Genomic DNA, 23,797 nt, shown 5'->3' with positions numbered 1-23,797 from the left:
GGGGTTGTCTGCAACGGCCAAAAGGGCTGTAGAGAATAAAAAACAACACGCGTGTTTCTGGCGTCCGAAAGCGTTTTCACAAGTGACACCGAACACGTGTTGTAGACTCGGAAGCGCCCACCTCCGTGCATGCCATCCCACCGCGCGCCCCCTTCCCGCATCCCCTCTATGGCTTCCCCACATTTTCGCCACGCCGCCTAGGAAACAGTTTTCCTCCTTGGCGAGGGAAGCGGCTCCCTCGTCTGGCCGCGCTTGGGAAAGAGCAGCGCCGTTGCCATTGGCTTTGCGAGAGGCGCTGTCGCTAGGGAGGCGAAGCTTGGCGAGGCGTCTTGAGCTGGAGCCGCGGCTCCGCTCCCTGTAACCAAGGAACGAGTGTCTGTCGAGCCAGCAAGGCAGCGCTCGCACCAGGGCTGCTCCCGCCGCCTCCCTCCAAGCACCCGGCACACTCCATGGAGGAAAAGACCCCAGCCTTTTCTCGCCTCGCAGCCTGGGCTCGGCTCGGCTCTGACGCACGGGCTGCCTTCTAGGGAGCCGAGTTTGCGCCGTCCGCCGGACCTCTCCACGCCGGTCTCTCCGTCTCTGTCCCGCCGGCTCCTCCCTCCTTCCCTCCCTCCTCTTTTTGCTTCAGAGCAAAAGGGGACCTCGGGAGTCGCTGAAGCAGCAGCAGCAGGAGCAGCAGCAACAACAACACGGCCACGCCAGCTCCTCGCCCCGGGCGGCAGCTGAATCTGATGGCGTCTCACCAGCAGAACAGGATTCAAGCCTACCTGGAGAAGAACAAGATCGGGCCCCTATTCGAGGTAAGGCGGGCGGCTTCGGGCCACCGGCTGGGCTCCCTTGGCTTGCACCGAGCCCGGGGCGCTCGGCTCCTTTCGGTAGCACCAGCCGCCCTGCGCGCGCGCCATCCGCCTGGGCAAATGCGCGCGCGGGTCACGCCGAGTTAACTTTCAGCCTCGCCTTCAATTGAAATTGCAAGGCACACCAGGAACAAGTGAGTGACCGATCTGATGGCCGAGCGCCCGCGAGCGGGACTACCTGCTTACGCGTGTGTGTGTGTACCTCGCTGTAGGTTGCATGCAGGTATGCTTCACCTCAGAGAATTCACCTGTGCCTCCTGTTTCCCTCTCTCACGCACGCTCTTCTTTTTCCTCTGTTCCAAACTCTCCCTTCGCCCCCACCCGTTTTCAGTTTAGGGTCCTGCTCCTGTTCTCTTGAGAATTGCACAGAATTATATCATACCAAGAGCAACTTCTCTCCTCCCTACTGTGCTGCTGCATTTAGTATTCTTTCTGGTGTGCACCTGTTAAGGATAAAAAGCCCTGCTCACCAACGACTCAGGCAACCTTCTTGCACGTTTTCTCTTTCTGGCAGGCACACAAGTCTTTCTCAGATGTTAATGCTATCTCTTTGCTTAACTGCATCCATATATGTGTGCGCCCTTTCTCTTGCCTTTTACTGTTCTCTTGCTATTAATCCACATGTTCTGGATTTGACCTGTTCTCTTTTTTTATCTTTCCCACTGATACACATTCTTTCATCCTACATAGTTTTATTTTTTTCTTTTTACCGAGCTCCTTTGCCTAGATACATGTTCTCTGTTGCATGTGCTTCGTATGTATATATTACCACTTGCACATATCTCTTTGCAACTCTCCTTCCTCTTCTCTTCATATGGGTCTGATATTTCATACACTAAAACTGAGCAGTCACGTGTGTAGAGAGAGACAGTTGGTTCCATTGAAGGCATTCCTTGATTATTCTTTTCTGTCACTACGCTTGCTGAGAGTCAGCAAAACTGGACTGAGTTGGAATCATCTGTCACCTTTAGGCTGTGCATAGTCCAGCCTTTTGTGGATTACTGCCTGGCTCTGTGCAAGCAAATTGAGGGCAGAAAGTGTCCTGTTAGTTGCCAGGGCACAGGGTCAGAGAGTGACTTTGCACTGCCCAGGCACGGAAGGCAGCCCGAGGCTGCTGTGCTTCACCCTCCCTGTCATGTCAATGTGAGGGATGGAGAGTGTTCTAGAGTCTCTCTGGACAGGAGAACTGGTGAGGGCTCCACATGCAGACTCAGCACATGGGAGTGTTTGCTTTAGGATATAATGCAAAAGCAGTATTGCTGTGCTCTGAGAGCAAACCGGAGGATAGCTGAGGACTTAAGCATGCTGCGCACGCCAGCATAGATAACACCAGAGCTATTATCTTCTTTTGACTGATCTGAAACAAAAATACCACGCGAAAGATTAATTCAGGATTTACTGGAAGCACAAAGCAGATTTTTAAAAAGAGAGAGGATAGTTATAAAAAGTGACCTGTCCCATTGGAGCGTTTTAAGGCTTTATTTCTTTATGTCCTTCTGCATTTGCAATTATTCTGTTTGTTCTCCACAGGTTGCAGCATTTCTCTATAGGTTTTGCTTTGATATAAACATCTATAAAGAAAGGGCTGGCCAAATTTTCCTGTAACATTTTAAAGCAAATATGCTTTTAGACATCCACTCCATCAAAGTCCTGGGTAAAGAGGTGAATCTTGACAAAGGGTTGAAAAGCATACATTGATGGTGCAAGATGGCGCCTCAGAGGGGAGATCATTCCACAGCCTGAAGGCTACCACAGATAAAGGCCTCTCGTGATGTGCCATCACAACTGAGGGTGGCAACAGCACCAGCAGGGTCTCCACAGCTGAACTTAACAACTGGGTAGGTCAATATGGCAAGAGAAACTCCTTCAGAAATCTGGGCTCTTGATTGTTTAGGACTTACTGTGTCAACATAAACACCTAAAATTGGACTCAGTAACTAATTGGCAATCAGTTCAGATCTTTCAAGGCCAGTGTAATACAGTATGTGTCCAACCAGAGACATTCTTCACTAGTTGCAGCAGTCTTAATGTTCAGTGTTAAGGCAGCAATCCTAATTCCACTTACCTGGCAAAGCCCTATTGAATTCAGAAGGGCTTAGTTAGTGCTAAGTAGACAGGGTTAGGAATTGAGATTTAACCAGGTTGTTGCTGGCCCAGATCCGTAACCAGTGCACTATTCCAGCTCTATGAAGTGTTTCACAGAATCATGAACAGTCTTCTAATATTCCTTTATAGACTCCAAACATGTTAACCACTTTTAATATGGCCCTCTGGGCCAGGCAGCTGGGTATGTGAGCCATTTTAATTGTACATGGTGGTGATGATTTTGATTTTGCAAATGCCCCAGAGTGATGCTACCGTAGTTCATGGGTATTGTGGATAACTAAAATGGTAGGCAGTTCGCAGCTGCCCACTATAGCCTGAAACATTAGCACTGCCACCTCCAGTCCAGCAGTAGGTAAGTCTGCTGGGGTGGGGCTACTGATTAAGGAGGGAGCTCATAAGATGGCTGTATAGTGGGAACCCTCAAACATGTCCTACTTCTCTAGAAAGTACAGCTATTGCCTCCCCACCCCAAGATTCATATTTATTTCAGTTTCGAATCTGCCAACTTTGGCTTAATAACAACATTTTTAGTTACTTGGTTTCTGCCGCTCACCAAACTAGTGTTTATCGTCTTCCTGAGGAGACGACTAAGCCAAAAATGCATCATGAGAAATATAGTTATGTTTAGGGGAAATGCCATTGATTTCTGTAAAAGAGCAGATATGGTTATTGACTTCTGTTAGTGAATGAAAAGTTCAAGTGGTGTAGACATCAAGTAAAATAACAAGACCATTGTGGTTTTATGCATATGGGGATGGTTAAAATGATGCAAGGGTCTCATGTATTTCTTCGGGGAAAGTGGACTATACTTTAAGGCAGCCCTCCTTTAATACATTTACCTAGGAGTGAATCCCATTTAATTCAAAGTAACTTACTTCTGAGTAGATTCAGGTAGGTAGCCGTGTTGGTCTGGTGCAATCTGAAGAAGTGTGCATGCACATGAAAGCACATGAAAGCTTATACATGCACATGAAAGGTGCCACTGGACATTTTTTTAATTTTTTAATTTGTTCTACTTCTGAGTAGGTATGTCTAGGATTGTGATGTAGAACAAATACCCCAAAGTGTTTGAAGATACATGTTCTAAAAATATTGCAAGTTTTGAAAATGGCAAAGATCAGGTTCTTTTTGCAGGTGACAATATATATATTCAGATTTTACCTACTGAAATGGAACTGAGATTCAAGCTTTTGAATGCAAATTTTTCTCTGAGACACTCAGAATGCAGCAGTCTGTTCTAGAGAAATATTTAAAAATGGCTAAGCATAATACAATGCAGCATGATTTTTTAAAAACAAAATACCCCAAATTTGTTAAGGTGGCAGCATTTTAAGAAATAATAAAATTTTAATAGAAGTTAACATTAGCTATTATTGTAGAAAGGAAACCCAGTACATTGGTAAGAAAAATACATTTTTGATTATCATATTTTTAGTTCTGCCCCCCCCCTTGTGCTTGTTTCACAGGAAATCTTATGCCTTTTCTTACTTTTAATATGTACAAGGATACTGTAGTGTGCAAGCTTGTTTGCCAGCTGACTCATTAATGAGTGTCAGTTTATTCAAAATGTTCATGGTGGTGAGCTTATATTAACAATGCTTTTCCTGCATCTAATTAAAGTACAAAGTACATTCTAAACTGCAAACAATATATATTTAATTGCATGGTTTGGAAAGGAAATCTGCGCTAAGCTACCCCAAACAAACCCGGCCATTAGGGCAATACAAATGCACTTTAGTAAAGATGAAAAATATAGTATTTAAGGATAATTTCTTTCCATAATATGCCCAAGAAATAGCTGGATGGCTGGTAAAACACATTCTTAATTTTACTAGTGTATTGGCTGAAATTGATTTTTCATGGGGGTGGTATTTTTCTTTTAAAATACCATAACCTGCAAAGCAGTGGTAAAGTTTGTTCCAAACACGATTCTGATTTTTTGTCCTCAAGCCCAATTTCTTATTCTAACTGACTGGGCCTAGTTTTGTCAGAAAATGCTAGGTAATCATAGAATCATAGAGTTGGAATAGACCAAAAGGGTCATCCAGTCCAACCCCCTGCCAAGCAGGAAACACCATCAAAGCATTCTTGACATATGCCTGTCAAGCCTCTGCTTAAAGATCTCCAAAGAAGGAGACTCCACCACACTCCTTGGTAGCAAATTCCACTGCCGAACAGCTCTTACTGTCAGGAAGTTATTCCTAATGTTTAGGTGGAATCTTCTTTCTTGTAGTTTGAATCGATTGCTCCGTGTCCGCTTCTCTGGAGCAGCAGAAAACAATCTTTCTCCCTCCTCCATATGGCATCCTTTCATATATTTGAACATGGCTATCATATCACCCCTTAACCTTCTCTTCTCCAGGCTAAACATACCCAGCTCCCTAAGCCGTTCCTCATAAGGCATCGTTTGTGAACAATGTGTTTATTTATGCATTTTAAAGGTTGCATTAGGCATTAGTGGGGTGGAGCCACCCTCCAAACAGTGGTGTCACTGCTGCTAACCTGGAAGGAGTTCAGGTGGCGGCAAGGTTGGGGTTGCATGGATATAATAGTGGAAGCAACACCAGTGCTGGGAGAGCAGCTCCACCCCATCACTACTGACATTAGGCTGACATTGGGTACTGTATGCCTGAGCGCCTTCTAGGTAATTCCTGGATCCAGCAAGTGGTAAAATCTAAGCAAAGATTCTAATTGTGGAAATAGCCAGACAAGTATCTTGGTAATGGTCCTCTAAGTATGGGTAAGAAAGGAAGTAGCTCTGTGCCAGATGACAAATGAATGAGTGCCCGTCCCTCAACTTGCTGGTAGAAAGACAAAGGGCAGAGTTGAGAGTTACCTGAGCTACCGTGTTTCTCCTTTTTTAAGACGTAGGCATAATATAAGACATAGCAGGATTTCTAAGCAATTGTGCGATATAAGCCATAACCCGAAAATAAGACATAGTGATAGACCCTTCCCCCCTCCCGCCAGCAAACTCCCCCCCCTAAAAATCTCTCCCCATTTTGCTGTCGCTCCAAAGACACGTATTTCTTTTAAAAGCTTGTAAAAATGCACCGAAGAGCCATAGCTGCTGGTTGCTGCAGACTCGTGATTTCCCCTCCCGTTCGATTTTTTTTTTTTTAGCTAGGCTGTGTGAGTGAAGAGGAGAAAAGTGGCATTTGCGGTGGGGAGGAGATGAAACAGGAGGAAGAAAAGAGGGGCGATTGAAGACGCTGCCTTCCCCTTTAGGGAGAGACTCTGTGTGCGCGTCTCTCTCTCTCTCTCTCTCCCCTGCGTGTCTCTCTCTCTCTCTCTCTCTCTCTCTCTCACACACACACACACACACACACACACACACACACACACACAGAGCCCACCTCTCGCTTCCCCCCACCTTCCCCCCTTTTAAAAACCTTTTAAAAAGTGAGGATTCTTTTTCTTTCTATTGCTTGTCTGTAGAGCTGCCCCTTTAAGGATTTTTACTGGTACCGGGATCGCTGCCGGTGGCTTCTCGCTGTTTAGGAGCTGCTAAAAGTTAACATTTTGTGGGTAAGAGAAGCAGTTAGGACCAGCAGATTATCTCACCCCGCTTTCCTGCTGGCTCAATTGCTACAATTGCTACCATTTACCATTTTAATTGCTGCTCAACTGCCTTGTTTTCTACAGTATCTCTTATCAGCCGGTAGCCTCTTTGCTATCAGTGCTACAAAGTGCTACATTGTTGGAACTTTCGCTCTTAAGTCTTGGGCTGGCTGGTAGAGATCCTTATTTGCTATACGTACTGCATCACACAGATAGATTCCATTATACTGTACTGGTTTAAATTTAAGAAGCTCCAGTGTAGCAGATTGCTATTAAGTGAGTCCCCACCTGGGAGGAGAGAGAGAGAGAGAGCAGCCCTTCGGAGGAGCTCCCTCCCTCCCTCCCTCACGAACATCCCAGGGCCGGGGAGAGAGGGCTGGGCCAGGGACGCACACACTTCCCTTCCCTCAGACTCCCTCTCACGGAGTTTGGTGGTGGCTGTTGCCCGTCCTTTTCTTTCAGTCAAGAATCCTGCCCCGCAGGGAGCCAGGGAGCAAGAGGGGCACTGCTCCTGACGTAATAAAAACAAGACATTCCCTGAAAATAAGCCACCCAGTGTTTTTTTGAGGGAAAAAAGTTATAAGACGGTGTCTTAAAATGTGAGAAACACGGTAGAAGCTGGAAGCAAGCAGCAGGCTAGGAAGCCAGGGGGTCAGAGGCACGCCTGATTTAACAACAACAACAACAACAACTTATTATTTATACCCAGTAACCCCACCTATCTGATTTGTGTTTGTATCCAAGGCTGTGGCTATGGGAGAAGCAAGACTCTCTTAGGGTATTAAGGATATAAGTAAAAGGTAAAGGGTAAAGGGACCCCTGACCATAAGGTCCAGTCGTGACCGACTCTGGGGTTGCAGCGCTCATCTCGCTCTATTGGCCGAGGGAGCCGGCGTACAGCTTCCAGGTCATGTGGCCAGCATGACTAAGCAACTTCTGGCGAACCAGAGCAGTGCATGGAAATGCTGTTTACCTTCCCACTGTAGCGGTACCTATTTATCTATTTGCACTTTGACGTGCTTTTGAACTGCTAGGTTGGCAGGAGCTGGGACTGAGCAAAGGGAGCTCACTCCGTTGCGGGGATTCGAACCGCCAACCTTCTGATCGGCAAGCCCTAGGCTCTGTGGTTTAACCCACAGCGCCACCCGCGTCCCAGGATATAAGTATATATGTGTAAATAAACCATATATCCTAAAGACACTGCAGTCTCCAGTGTATCTCATTACTAAAAGGAAAGCTCTTGGAAAAGTAGCACTGGTTAGAATGATCTTGTGGCTGGGAAGTCCAGCAGGATCATGCTCTGAAGTGGTCTTTACCTGCCTCCCTCTCTCCTGAAATCTTCCTCACACAGTTGATGGTAGATGGCCCTATTATTATTCGGGGGGGGGGGAATGCCTCAGAAGGTGGCATTCTGGGAAATCTTCACGTGTGGTTTCCAACCTGATGGAGAACTCTGGTAAGTATTGTCTTCCATACCCCTCCAAAAATCAAAGAAAAAAAGGAGTCAGAAATCTGACTTAATGGCAGTACAGTCATACCTTGGGTTGCGTCCGCTGTGGCTTACATTTTTCCAGTTTGTAAACGCGGTGGACCCAGAAGTGTTTACTTCCAGGTTCCGCCGCATGCACATGCGCAGAAGCGTTCTGCACGCTTCATGCATGCACAGAAGCGCTCTTTTGCACATGCGCTCTATCGCCGCTTGGGTTGCGGACTTTTTGGGGTGTGAATGGCACCCCGGGAACTGCAGACCCGGATTGGGTCTGCAACCCAAGGTACCACTGTATAGAGGACCTGTAACTAAGAAAAGCAGAGGGAAATGGAGTAGAAGAAGACAAGGGGCTTTTAAGGAAGGAAAAATTCAGAATGAATGTTTATTTTGAGAAGTAAACAGTAGCAAAGCTGTGTCCTGGCATATGTGTCAGTTGGTTTTTACATGTGCCTTATAGATTTAGGCATTTTGGCCATACATCCTAACCTAGATTCCCTAATCAGAGGCTTGATTGATGTTTAGAATTAGGCTTTTTTCCTTTTTTTGCTGTGCTTCACTTTTACTGGTTATGTATTATCTAATCACATAATGAGCTCTTTCGGACATCAAGTTCTTTCTTGGACTGTCTCTTTTGCTGCAACTGCATTTAGGATCACCATTCCGGGAATGACTAAACAAAAGTGACAGGGTTCATTTTCCTTACTCGAAGGGACTTTCAAATCTGTGCAAACTTTAAAAAATGTTATGAAGACTATTTCCCTAATCTTTTATACTGGTTGAAGAATTTGTTTTCAACGTTTGTGAGCTCAAAAGTGTTATTTGGAGGGCTTTCTTATGCCTGTAACCTGGTGTGCATCTTGAGCTACATTTTTTTGGGGGGGGGGGCACAAATAGAATTCTAGACTGTACATGTTCTTTCCACAGTATTTTGTATTATAACAGTTTTGTCACCTGTGTAAAATGCTCTGTTCTTAACGATGCGTGTTACACCTTGATTTCTTGCCCTTTTTTGAGGTCTGGTCTGTACAGTACTTTGTCCTGGCATGGTTCTGGTTCACTGTTTGTCTATTTTCTCTTGAATCTCTTCAATCCGGGGTGTCTCCTCACAATGTTTGGGTTCTCATAGTCATGCGTACACATAGTCTTTTAAAACCTTATGGGGGGGGGCGTGAGAGGAGATTGCATTTTCCTCCTTGAGTTAACATGAAAGTGATGCATGCATGCTACAAGGAAACTGCAGAATCAGAACCTGTTCCCGTTACCAGGAGGAAATGTTGTATGCCATGGAGAATGGATAAAACCATCTGTGGGGACACTTAGAGAGTAAGCATGAAGCATTAATCGCATGGCACATTCATTGTACGTAATGATGACTGGAAGTTGGGCAATATGGGCACAGCTTGTTTCCGAGACATGGGGTTCTGGTGGCAGGTCTTATTTTACACAGCAAATGTGTTCCATGTGTGTACACCACTGTTTCTCATGGCAAACATGTAACATATTGACTACATATACTCATGAAGATATATCTGGGGCCCCTGCTATGGTTCTGGGTCCCAATATGCATGCAGATGCTTAGATATGTGAAACGCCTTTTTAAAGGCATCCTTGATACCCAAAATGTGGAACAGAGACATACTGTACAGTACTCTGTGGTTTCTACCCCAATTCGAAATCCATGCTCCACAGTTTCTCATGTGTCATCATTTCTACAAAGAAAGTGAACATACCGGTAGTCCAAGCCTATCTGCATTTGCATAATCTCCAAAATCTGATTCCCTTCATTCTTTTTTTTCCTGTCTCCAAAACTGCCTGTAGTACAAAGAATATCCTGATGTTTATTCTGGTCAGGGTAACCATATTGTACATTTTACTCCAGCTGGAAGCTGGAAAAACTGTGACATGGAGGCAGAATGATTAAAACAGTATCAAATACACCCCCCTCCCCTGATTATATCTGTGGTCACTGATTTGGTTCACATGTTGCATTTGCATATGGTGACTAGAGCTACAGTACTAGTTTGAAGGTAAGATGCCCTCAGTCAAAGGCTGGAATAACAAAACACAGTGTATCCAAATGACATGAAGCAATGCAAATACATACATTCGTTCCAGTAGTTCTTAGGATAATATTTCACAAAGCTATACAGCTGTCAAATAGTTAACCTGACAGATTTATGTCTGTGATTACGTCCTGTGAAAAAGCAGATTTCCTCACCTGCGGGAAAAGGGAATTATGACTGAGATCAGTAATTTTGTCTGCAATGATCTTTCCTGATTGCTAAATCAATATAATTAGTTTTGACTACAGATTCTCTGCTGTATAGATCCTTGATGAAATGTAGGTTCTGCTAATAGGAAATAGTATCTTACGTCTCTCTGAAAATGAATTTCCATGTCATTCTAAGACTACAGGCTTTGGCTTTTGGGTAACAGTCTAATATTAGAGTTTCCCCATATGGTAATGAAAACTATGCATTCTAGTCACGCTCAAAGTCAGGAATTCAAATATGTATACAGTATACCATATTTTCCCGTGTATAAGACTATATTTTTTTCCTAAATTATTGAAGTTTAAAATAAGGGGTCATCATATACACGGATAGTGCATAGTGCGTCTTATACACTATACACTATACACAAAAATGTGGTGTATAAAAATCCTATTGAGGCAGTCGGAGCCTAATCATGCCTGCTCAGAAGTAAGCCTGATCTGGTTGCAGTTTATTTCCAAATACTGTGACGTTAAGTCAGATTTCTGGCTCCTTTTTTCTTTGATTTTTGGAGGGGTTAGGAAAATGCTCTGCAAAAAAGTTGTAAATCTCACAATTGAAAATACAATTGAGTTGCATTTCAGCTCTACAGCGCCATCTGGTGTCGCAGTATTATAATGCATTTTTAGTATTTTTACTAATGTAGTTGAGTCCTCAGTAATTATTATGCACACACCTTCCCATGGCTACTATTTGTATTTTTTTTTGAAATAAGCACACATTTCTAATAATTTCTAGTTTGGCCCTAAATCCCACTGAGCCTAGGGCTTGCCGATCAGAAGGTCGGTGGTTCGAATACCTGTGACAGGGTGAGCTCCCGTTGCTTGGTCCCAGCTCCTGCCAACCTAGCAGTTCGAAAGCACGTCAAAATGCAAGTAGATAAATAGGAACCGCTACAGCGGGAAGGTAAACGGCGTTTCCATGTGCTGCTCTGGTTTGCCAGAAGCGGCTTTGTCATGCTGGCCACATGACCTGGAAGCTATACGCCGGCTCCCTCGGCCAATAATGCGAGATGAGCGCGCAACCCCAGAGTCGGTCACGACTGGACCTAATGGTCAGGGGTCCCTTTACCTTTACCTTTATACACACACCTTCCCATGGCTACTATTTGTATTTTTTTGAAATAAGCACACATTTCTAATAATTTCTAGTTTGGCCCTAAATCCCAGTAGGCTTTATTGATGTGTAAATAAATATGCATAGGGCTGCAGCATAATGTCTTCTTAATAAACTATGTAACATTTTAAGATACAGTAAGCCAACAATTTATGCAAGGGTTACATTCTGGAGGTTGCACCTAAAGCAAAAATTGTGTACAGCATTGGGTTCAAAGGTGGAGGGGATTGCCAAAGTAATTTCCCCCAGAATTCCGCTCCCTTTTAATTTGTTTTCCACACGCATAAAGCTGAATGCACACAAGTTAAATGTGTGTAAGTTGTGGGCTTATTTTATAGTTAAGAAATATGTAAGCATGTATTACAGTATTTTTTCCTTAGCAATAGGCTGTTATGGCAGCTTACTTGGACTTGTTAAGAAAGGTAGCATTCTATTTATTAATGAAAATGACTTCTATGCTGCCTTTCCAATATAAGAGTGTTCAAAGCAGCTAAAAGCATTCAAAGAACAAAATAAAACAATCATAACAATTAAAGGAATTGGAATAAAACAACAAAAACAGGCTGTATGGCACATAAAAAAAAAAAAAACTCACCAGAGCCAGCATAAAGGGGAACTGTTGCTATAGTTCAATATCAAAAAAATATATTTATTTAAAACCACTAAGGCATTTTACAGTGTTAACTTTTACCATGTTTTGTGTTAAGGTGTACGTTCTTAAAAACAGAGCTTTCAGTTGTTGGTTTTTTGAAAAACGAGACAGAATCTAAAAAGGCTTTGTGCAATCACAGTAGAAAACTGCACACAGCTAAATTTTCTACTGCAGCAGTTTTTAGTGCTGAAGAGATTTGATATTGCTGTTTTCTGTTTCATATATACTTTGGATTGGGGTGAAGCAAGGCTTCTAAATCCTCTTTTTTAATACTGGTATAGTGCATTTCATATTTCTGAAGTATACTTAGAATCAAGATGAACCTAGGGGTATTATTGAAGGGAGCTGCTCACTCAGCACCTATATAGAAATCAGGCCATCCACCTTTTCACCAACAACAGAATTTGCATTGCTAGGCCAGCAGATATATGCTTAAGACCGCCCATATTGCGCGCTCTCTCTCTCTCTCTCTCTCTATCTGTTTTGTCCAATAATGCATAAATAACAAGGTGAGGGTGCTAAGCTTTCCTACCTTTGCAACTTAGCTCCCTGCAACTTCATACAGTTTGCATGAAGTTTGCAATAAACCAAGAATATCTGAACAAGCTTTTAGTCATAATGGGATTTGTGTGTTTTAAATTAAAATAATTACTTAAGCATTCCAATGTATAAATAAAACAGTATCAGCTTAGGCTGAGGTTTCTACCTATGTGGAAACAATCTTTAGAAATCATCTGGACTTTCTTGCAAGCAGTAGCTTTGATCCAGTACCTTTGTTGTTGGTGCATAAAGTCCCACTTAGGTGAGAGCTGCTGTGTTCGCTTCAGCATTGAGGAATATTCTGTATCAAGGCTGTACTGTGTACTCACAGCAAAGGAAGGAGCTGTAGCAAGTATAGAGCTTGTGCTTTGCATGACAAGTTCTAGGTTCAATCCTTGGCATTTCCTAGCAGGGCTAGGAAAGATATCTGTCTAAACCACTGGAAAGCCTCTGCCACTAAACCTTGATTTAGCATTCTGTGCAGGAACATATCTGAACGCTCCTCTCTCCTTTCTAGTCTTCCCAGTCTGCTGAGAAGGCAAATAAGCCACAATTCAGTTTCACTTCAACCCGTTCCTGGATTTTAACCAGGAATCTTGTTTTAAAACACTCTCTAACCAATTGCAAACTAAGGCAATTTCATACCATAGGTTATGATGCTGAAATTAGTTTTAAACTAGTATTGCTTTATGTTTAAAAAGAAGCCAGGAACCATGTAAAGCAAAACTTTTCCCAGCCAGGGGTAAGAGGAGGGTGCAGCACTCACTCACTGTCGCAGAGAATCATGTGCATACCACTAAACCATGGTTTAGCATTAGGTGTGAGCCTGTTAGGTGTGCACAATATACTGATTTAGATAGAGCAATGGTATGACTCAATATAAGGCAGCTTTCTGGGATTTAGTTCCCATAATTGAAGCAGCCCTGTTCACACAGAGGTCATAGAATCATAGAATAGAATTGTAGAGTTGGAAGGACCCCTAGGGTCATCTAAGTCCAGCTCTCTGCAATACAGGAATCTCAACATGCAATCTCTCATCCAATTTGAAACCATATCGGACCCTGCTTAGCTATGCAAATGCATAGCTGCCAAGTTATCCCTTTTTAAAAGGGCTTTTCCCTTATGCTGAATAGGCTTCCTCGCGAGAAAAGGGAAAACTTGGCAGCTATGCAAATGTGCTAGCAGTTTTATTGCTGCAGTAGGTCCTGTGCATATATTGTATAATAGCTTTGGATTTGAATAAATGTATTTAAGGCTGAGATACAAGAATAAATGTATTTAAATGTATTTAAGGCTGAGATACAAGAAGATGGCAGGCAGAATCCAGGACATCTTATTTTTACCATGCCTCTTTGTCTTCCTAACCTCCTATTCACTGAATGAGTAGGACCTGAATTTTTAAAAGGATAGTTGGCTTTTTTTAACCTCATGAAAATGGAAATCAATGAAACACTTAAAGAGGAGGAGAAGTCTGCAATATTCACCTGAATTGCTATTGGTTTTCTTATTGTAGAATTAATGAGGTTTTATTTCTAATGTGCAATTCAGTTCTGAAACAATTTACATTTTAAGTCTTTCTTGATTTATCACTTGCACCTGAGATTATTTTTTGGAAACAAAATGTGTGAGAGAGATGGGACTATGTCTGTGGTAATTTTTTAATTAGTATATGGAAGCCATAAGCTTAATATTTCTTTTTTGTTTATGAAATGGCTCAATCCTATATCCACTTAGACTCAATCCACTTAACTAATGAAGTCAGCGTCATTGAACTCAGTGGGACTTACTTCCAAGTAAAGTAGGTTACTGGTTTTTGAAGAACTTCTGAGAAGATGGTTTTTGAGAAGAAGCTACATAAATCCTCTACAACCCACAATGCTTCTTTTTTAAAAACACAGTACTGCATTATGGTGGCCTTTACATTGCCTTGTTGATCTGTAAGAGAGACCACTTGCAAGCATAACAATTGTTTATATGATATGGCCCCGCTGTCAGTATAAAACTGGTGTTATGGGTTATAGGATCAAGCAGTAAATATTTCTGTGAGGCAGAAAAAAATACTGCAGGAAATCAATGACTCTGGATACTTAGTGAAGCACTAACATAGGCTGAAGGGCTGCGGGAGTTGCTGCCATTTATACAAAACAAATTATGTCTCCTGTCAGGAAGCCACTGCACCTGGGGGTTTGTACCTGGTGTTTAGCTGGGGAAACTGAACAGATAACTTGTTGGTGTGTCACCCACCCTACTGCCTAAATGCCTTCCTGTCAGAATTGACAGAGACAGTTTTAGGGATGATATATAGGAGAACTCCCCAAGTGAAGTGATTTTATTGTAGGACATATATTCCGAAGCTGTCTTGATAGGATCAAATTGGGACTTCATGCCTGCAATGAGAATCATGTGGCTGTTTTCGTACATCACTAGCTCAACATGTGCTGCAGGTTACATTCCTGTTCTGATTCTTTTCCAGAGTGGATTGGGTATGGTTCCGTAGTTGGATGTGTGCGATTGTAACACTGTCATCATGGGTAGATCACTTCCAGATGAGGTTTGATTTGAAGGTGACTGCAGGGATGGTTCATCCCTGAATACTTACTGGTTGGCATGTCTGATATTCCCAATGAAGCTCTGATCCCACTATAAAATGGTGAGATGGGCAGGCCCAGGGCTACCATTGCCCCTATGTGCTCTTTCTTGCACTGCACAGCCCAAGGTATGCCTTGGTTTTCCAGTGAGCTTAGAACAATGAAACAAGTTGGGTGATGGCTCAAGCTCAAGTGGCAGAAGTCTCACACTGACAGTGATAAAACACAAATAAGAGCACATAATTGTACCTACTGTGTGGCGGTGGTGGCAGTACTTGCATCTGGCAGAGCTTTTCAGAGTGGTAAAGAAGCTTGTGAGTTCTGGATCACAGCCAGTAACAGCAGAACCCTCTGGAGCCTACTGCAACAAATCTGCAAGGCATTTCAAGGATAACGTTGCTTGTCTTTGCTCTGACCTTGACACTACTATTAATATAGTCTCTGATGACATGTCTAGAGAGCCATCTGGTCCTGTTCTTTGGGATCAGTTTCACTTACTGTGGCTTGAAGGTAAAGTGAAGACACTTGTAGGGAGTTGGTCAACTGCTCTACATGCTCTCAATCTCTGTCCGTCCTGACTTGTAAAGATATAGGGGCCTGGAGATGGCAAATGCCTCAATGCAGGAGAAGGTAGATACGTCTTTATTTAAAGACTTACCAGCCAATTGCTAATGCCCCCTTTTGGTGCAATGCTATTATAAAGAGTGTGATAGCTGTGAATTGCAGAAGTACTTACATGAAACAGATGGTCTTGAATCATTACAGTCTGGCTTCTGGCCTGATTTTGGTATCGAAACATGATGATTGATGAGTTGTATTGGGAGAGAGACATAGGGTGTGCAATCCTCTTGATTCTTCTTGATATCCAGTGCCTTTTGATACTGATAAGGATACCACGCCTTTGAAGAGCATGGTATCCTGTTAGAGTGTTTGGGGTTGGAGCTCAGTGATACATTGGTTCTGCTTCTAACTGTAGGGTTACCTTCAGATAACACCACTGGAAGACTTCTGCTTGACCACATGACAGTTTTGCTGGGGGTCTTGTCCCATGTTATCGCCAATGCTATTCAACATCTATCGTATATGAAGCAATCTAAGAAGCTATATGCAGTCATCAGGAGATTTGGAGCTCAGTACAATTTTTGCTGGCGAAGCTCAGCTTTACCACTCTATATACCACCTGAACCTGATGAAGCTGTGTTCTTGTTGAACCAGTGCCTGGAAGTGGTAATGGGTTGGATGGAAGCCAGTAGACTGAAACTGAATCCTGACAAGAATGAAGCTCTCCTGATGGATAGTTCTCATGTCTGGCAAGTGGGGCAGTTGGCCTGTTCTAGAGCAAGTTGTACTCCACTTGAAATATCAGATACATAGTAGTGTAGTGGTGCTCCTGGACTCAACTTCGTCACTTGAGGTACATGTGACCTTTGTCACTAGGAGTTCCTATTTCCAGCTGTGGTTGGTTTGCCAGCTATGGCCATTCCTGAAACGAGATAGGCTGGCCACAGTTTTGCACACTTTAGTCACTTCCTACCTTGACTACCATAATGTGCTCTATGTAGGGCTAGCCTTGAAGATGATCTGGAAACAGCAGCTGTCTAGAACCCATATTTTCATGGATTCGTTTCAAGAACCTGCCAAACGATTGTCCTACAGATTTAATTATGGAGGAGAGAAAAACCCTGAAATCTTAGATGCGAGTGGGGAATAAAGCTTGATCGCATGTTTACAACTTCTGAAATGGAACTGGCAACTGCCATTAGTGGCATGATATGCTCTGCTGTACTTCTGCTGTAGCGGCGCTAGCTCACTGCCTTCTGGAAATAAGAACTGGCAGAGACCTTTACAGATGCCCTTCTCTTAAAGCAAGAAGGAAAGAAGCATTTGATTAACCCCGGCCCCAAGTGCTCTTTGTCTGTTTCTCTGTTTCTCTTTTATAAGAGAAAGAAGGTCAGACTGGAGAGGCAGCAAGCATAACACATTGCTATGTTCTTCATCAGAGAAACATACTGGTGTGCTGTGGCTGCCCCAGTCTGAGATAATTTCCTCTTTTTTCCTGCTGTGTGTGAGAGATATATATAGAGAGAGAGCACACGAACTAAGCATCCACAACACACAACTCTGCTTCCTAGGCTGGGGAAATGCAGTGAATGCTGAGACTGCACTTTATCATTGCATTTGCTTACCTGGAAAACAATAAAAGGAATGGTAAATGGGCTGGAGGTAGACCATTTTATAGCTTTTAAAAAAGACCTACTGTAAATGAAATGTTGAACTCTATTTCAATAGCCTGTAAGCAAAGAGGTCCTTTGCAAAGGTAAAGCCTTTGTGAGCAGGTATGAATTTAGTAGGTTTCTTAATAGTGCCACAGCTATGTATGGATGTTGGAAAAGAAAAACATCCAAAAGAGGCAAGATTAGAGTACTGGAAAATGTCACATTTATGAAAGAAGTAAAAGGAGGTAACTCAGAAACCAATTTGCAGAATAATGCAGTCCCTTTAAAAAGCATGTGGGTGGTGGTTTTGAGAAAAGAAAAATCAAATATGTGAATGACACCAATGAGGAAAATCAAGGGAGAAGGAGTGCTGATGAAGATTACGTTACTATTCAGAGTAATAAATTGGCAAGTAAAGAATTCAGAAGCGAATCCTTTCTGCTTTAATGAGGGCAGGTACAGCGAAGCTGCCGGGTTGTTGCTGATAGAGGGCAAAAAGATTACCCTGAACATTTTGTACATTGAGTCTGAAAGATACCCAGTTAGTTATTTCATTTGTAGATTATTTTTTTCTGTCCCAGATGAAGGAAGTTATATAACTACCTTTGTAAAATTTTAATGCAACTTCAAGGGTACATTAACCAACTGAATGGTAATGGAACATTGAACTGCTATGTTAAGGAGGTGGTTGGGAGAGCGTAGCATCACAGAGAAGCCCCAGCAATGGAACCTTGGGGGATCCGTTCCAATGAGATGTTACATGGTAGTATTGATTGTTAATATGACATTGCCCTTTCTGTAAATCCTACAACATTGTGAAAGTTCATAAAGTTGCTAGAGACGTGGGATTTGTCTACCCCCCCCCCATACAAGGTAAAACTAAGCTTAGCTCTCAAAGTAAACAATAACAGATAGCGTGATGGGGCAGTGGTGCTCCCCTGACCACCTGGCAGCTGAGTCGCTGCTGGTTACTGAGAGGGGGAGGGGCCAGGCAGCAGGGCTGAAGCCAACAATGGCCCAGAGTAACGAGAAGATGGTTGGTGAGGTCAAAGGGAAGTGCAGAGGGGTGGCTTGGGTGAGATGAAAAGCAAAGGGTGAGTTGCTTGGGTGAGCAGCATAGCTGCCAAGTTTTCCCTTTTCTCGTGAGGAAGCCTATTCAGCATAAGGGAAAATCCCTTTAAAAAAGGGATAACTTGGCAGCTATGGTGAGCAGAGTGAGCAGGGGGCAACCCCTAGTAAATAAAATTTTCCCTAAATTCCCATATTGCGGGGTGCAGCCTATTTGTAGACAATGTATGTACATTACCAGTTGCCTGTAAAGTGTGTGTGTGTGTGTGTGTGTGTGTGTGTGTGTGTGTATTATATTTATCTTACACATTCTGTATCCCACTTTTCAATGTAAAACCATATCAAGTGTTTTTGTACACTATGGTGGAATTATGCTATAAGAAATCCAGTAGTTTAATTTGTCTTCATGCATTTAAATACTGGCTTTTGGGGGCAGTGGCGGGGGAGGGAGAACATGTCTACTTCATGGTTGAAATATATATTATTTTAGTTGATTCATGAAGTACATAGAATTTTCAGTTGCCGAATAGAGACTAAAAAACAAGGCAGTCCCTGCCCGTAGGCTTACACTCTAATAGACATAAGCGGAGCAGGGCCCCACTTCTTGTATATTATTATAATGACTAGTTGTAATGGAGCAAAAGAGCTCAAAGGCAGCTGGTCTCAGCTGAGCCGATGTGAGACCACTTCTCCCTCTGCTGCAGTCAGGCAGAATGGCTCCTCATAGATAGATGACAGCGCAGGAAGAGAAAAGGAGCCAGATGACAATTGGTAACTCTCTCCACATCTCTGTTTACTGCAACTTGGTGAAATGGTTGTTTTTATTTTATTTTAGTGGAATACCAACATTTCAGTCTGTACGTACTTTTTATATTTGTTTTATATTATTCTTTATCATGTGCTATCAGTGTACATTTGCATAAGGAAAAAGACGGAGAATCTTGGAGGTGGGTGGGAAAGAAGACAACATAACTGTGGGTTGCGGGAAGTGAGAGAAAAATACATTTAGAAAGTGACTGGAAATGTATGTCACGCTTTTAAAGAAAAGATTGTAAGCACTGGCTTTATTTCCAACTTGCAATAGAAAATAAAAACTTGAGAGGAATAGTAAATGAGTTACTAGTTAGCCTACAGATCAATATGGCAATCACACTGGTTCTTATTCGCTCGTTTGCGCACAATGAAGGTGGCAAAGATTAATGAACACACTCCTGTTGCCATTTATCTTGCACCCGCACATGCCTGTCATCTAAAGCCCACAAAATCAGCCCACGCCATTCCCCTGATTACTTGGGCTCATATTGCTGTATATTAAACTGTCTTGTAAATTATCACCACTCCCACCACCTGAGCTGCTGAATCCAGTGCAGCAGTTTCCAGATTATCAAAATTGTGTGATTAACTTATTGGCTGTAGTCCAAACTTTTCTTTAACTCTGTGCACACAAAAATCTGTGTGCAGGATCTGTAGTTCAGAGATGATTTATAAGAATGGGTCACCAAAGAAGTAGTATTTGCCTTGTGGAAAGAAAAAGGAATACTTTACACTTGATTTTAAACTTCATGTTCATATGTTCATAATCACAACACTCTGCAAGAGCCAGGGGATATATTGCCTAGGTGCAATCCTATGTTAAGTTATTTCTAAATTCTTCTGAGTTCAATGGGGCTTACTCAGAGGTAATTGCATAAAGGATAGCAGGCTAAGGGCCAAACCGTGGATTACGTGTGGTGTAGTGGTTAAGAGCAGTAGACCCGTAATCTGGGGAACCGGGTTTGTGTCTCCGCTCCTCCACATGCAGCTGCTGGGTGACCTTGGGCTAGTCACACTTCTCTGAAGTCTCTCAGCCTCACTCACCTCACAGAGTGTTTGTTGTGGGGAAGGAAGGGAAAGGAGAATGTTAGCCGCTTTGAGACTCCTTAGGGTAGTGATAAAGTGGGATATCAAATCCAAACCCTTCTTCTTCTTCTTCTTTCTCTCTCTTTTATAAAAAAAAGTCTGCTCACCAGGGCAGTCTTAAGTATATTTGGCGCCGTGGTGCGACGGATCCCTCCGGCGCCCCCTCCCTGCCCTGTTTCCCAGCGCGGCGGGTGGCCGGAGCTGTAGGGCCGGGCCCTGTGCTCACCTTTTGAAAGAACTGTGCAGTCTTGTATCACACTTTGGGTCCAGATCAGGACCACACCAAGTATCCTCACAACTGCCTTTACCCACAAAGATGCTGTTTGTAATATGTAGTTTGGTCCAAAGTAAAGATCATATTATACACATGCAATTCATCAAAGGTTTTTATGAACAAGATAGCATATTCAAAAACCAATGGGTTGTCTCCAACTGAATCATCCTGTTTGTGCAAGAACTTACACTTAAGCTTCAGAACTCCCCACCCACCTCTCCCAACTCCTTGGGCCCTGTGATGGATGACCCTTGCTCCAAAAAACATGGTCAAAATTAAAGGGTTCAGGAACTCAGACCAGACCAAACTTCATAAAACCATACACAGACTTTACTAAAACAAAACCCTACAAGAGTGCAAAACTCCAAATAATTACACGGATTAAAACAGCTCAGAAAATATGAAAACAACAAACACTAACTTATCCAGCTAATTAACGTAAAAGCTTACACTTAAATCTCGTAGGCTGAGCAATGGAACAAGATGCTGCCAAAAGCCCAAATAAACGCTGACCGCTGGCTGGCGAGAGCTCCCACCAATCCAGGTTTTATGGGAACTTAGACCATGGGCGTTCACCTCTTCCACCCAATTCCCTTGAAGCCTTAATGGGAGACAGCTATATGTGATCTCATTAATAATAATAATAATAATAATAATAATAATAATAATAATAATATTTTATTATTTATACCCCGTCCATCTGGCCGGGTTCCCCCAGCCACTCTGGGCGGCTTCCAACAAAACATTAAAATACAGAAATCCATCAAACATTAAAAGCTTCCCTAAATAGGGCTGCCTTAAGATGCCTTCTAAAGGTCTGGTAATTGTTGTTCTCTTTGACCTCTGGTGGGAGCTCATTCCACAGGGTGGGTGCCACTACCGAGAAGGCCCTCTGCCTGGTTCCCTGTAACTTAGCTTCTCGTAGCGAGGGAACCGCCAGGAGGCCCTCGGCACTGGACCTCAGTGTCCGGGCAGAACGATGGGGAGGAGATGCTCCTTCAGGTATACTGGACCAAGGCCGTTTAGGGCTGTAAAGGTCAGCACCAACACTTTGAATTGTGCTCGGAAACGTACTGGGAGCCAATGTAGGTCTTTCAGGACCGGTGTTATGTGGTCTCGGCGGCCACTCCCAGTCACCAGTCTAGCTGCCGCATTCTGGGTTAGCTGTAGTTTCCGGGTCACCTTCAAAGGTAGCCCCACGTAGAGCGCATTGCAGTACTCCAAGCGGGAGATAACTAGAGCATGCACCACTCTGGCGAGACAGTCCGCGGGCAGGTAGGGTCTCAGCCTGCGTACCAGATGGAGCTGATAAACAGCTGCCCTGGACACAGAATTGACCTGCGCCTCCATGGACAGCTGTGAGTCCAAAATGACTCCCAGGATGGGCACCTGGTCCTTCAGGGGCACAGTTACCCCATTCAGGACCAGGGAGTCCTCCACACCTGCCCGCCTCCTGTCCCCCACAAACAGTACTTCTGTCTTGTCGGGATTCAATCTCAATCTGAGCTTCTAACCCATTCCCATAAACCAGTCTTAAAGGGGCAATATCACCACAGGCCCCCGCCCACAATTTGCTCTAGAAGGTTGGGGGAACTCACAGAACAGACTTGCATGGAGAGGAAGTTCTGTTACACAAGCAAGTTCTGCTCCTTTCACAAATGGTGTTGGATATCACCCACAATCTCCTCTAAAATAGGCTTTGATTAATGTGCGCTTATTAATTATATTTCAATCACCTGCCATCACAAGGTGATTTTTTAAAATACTTCTTTGATTTTATGATTTTAAGGAACTGATGACCAAGCTGATAACAGAGACTCCGGATCATCCAATCCCATTTCTCATTGACCACCTCCAGTCCAAACAGGGAAGTCGTAGTCAGCTTCAGAGGACACTGTCTGGATCTGCTGCTCTCTGGGCAGAAAGTGAAACTTCAGGTATGTAGAAAAATAATTGTATGTTAGGGAACATAGCTGCCAAGTTATCTCTTTTTTAAAGGGATATTCCATTATGCTGAATAGGCTTCCTCGCGAGAAAAGGGAAAACTTGGCAGCTATGTTAGGGAATTCTCAGTAAGTACCAACCAACAGTCATTCCCCACCCAACCTGGTGCCCTCCGGATGTTTCAGACTGCAATTCTCATTAGTCCCGGTCAGCATAGCCAATGATCAGAGGTCAGCGATGGAAATGGTAATCCAGCAGCACCAGGCTGGGGAAGACTGTGGTACAACAATGCTCATATATTAATTTAATTTAATTTAATTTAATTTAATTTAATTTAATGCACAGGGAACTCAGACTTGTGCATGGGGTTATCCCATATTCTCATCACAATAGTCTTTGGATGTAGATTTGGTTGTGCATGACTGATTGTGCCCAGGTCACATTGTAAGCTTTTTGTTGAGTTAGGCTTTGTATCCATGTTTTCCTAGATTAACACTGCTAAACATTTATATAGTACATGTTATTATTTATTATTATTCTGTAATGATATTTTATTTATATAGTGCATTGTTGACGAGATTCTTGGATGCCAGAAATTCCTAGTCCTCCCAACTGTAAAATTTTATCTTCATTCAGAACCAAATTAGGTATGCAGTCATTTCATGAACAGTGCCTGATGCTTTGCTTTTTACGGAAAAGCAGCTGTGGGAGTGTGACATCCCTGGAGCTCTGGTCCCTAGAAATCACTGGGTAAGCCAGGGTAACTAGCTGTCTGGTAGCCCAGCTTGCCCCTTGGATACAGACTCATCATAAATGTATAGGTAAACATTGCTACCACTTACTAAGTGGTAGGACTCTTCTTAAATTTGCTTGACTGTGCAAATGAAGGCAAGAATGTGGAGTGAGACATTTTACTTTGGAATATACCTGGATCAGAACATATCAAATATTTGAACAGCTAGGTATTGTATTTATTTAGGGATCATAACAACCAGGAACATGTGGTCAATAAAGAGTAGGGAATTTTTTTGCTACCTGATAAATTCACTTGACACGTCCTACTCTGCTTTTCACCACCAACTGTCTTAACAAACGACCTTTTACCTCTTCTTCCTGTCCTTCTCTACTAACTCCTCCCACCTGCCACTCACTATGACACTTCCCACCATTCCAACTCCAGAGTGCTTCCAGACTCATTTTTTTTAGGTGGGATT

At 43.1% G+C, this 23,797-nt stretch overlaps 1 protein-coding gene across 2 annotated transcripts in view; it reads left to right on the top strand.

Moving 5' to 3' along the window:
* The first annotated feature begins 316 nt into the window (after positions 1-316).
* The window catches only part of C8H8orf34 (chromosome 8 C8orf34 homolog), a 95,490-nt gene continuing 72,009 nt past the window's right edge, over positions 317-23,797 (top strand). For both annotated transcript variants that reach the window (XM_035125357.2, XM_060277763.1), the window contains exons 1-2: positions 317-800; positions 22,429-22,576. In XM_035125357.2, the coding sequence (XP_034981248.1) occupies positions 732-800; positions 22,429-22,576 (217 nt within the window). In that variant the 5' untranslated portion in view covers positions 317-731. The remainder of the gene's footprint in view (positions 801-22,428; positions 22,577-23,797) is intronic.

Source organism: Zootoca vivipara, chromosome 8 (genome assembly GCF_963506605.1).
Source record: "Zootoca vivipara chromosome 8, rZooViv1.1, whole genome shotgun sequence".
Classification (NCBI taxonomy): domain Eukaryota; kingdom Metazoa; phylum Chordata; class Lepidosauria; order Squamata; family Lacertidae; genus Zootoca; species Zootoca vivipara.
Note: the sequence above shows the minus strand (reverse complement) of the source record. Positions and strands in the feature narration are given on the sequence as shown.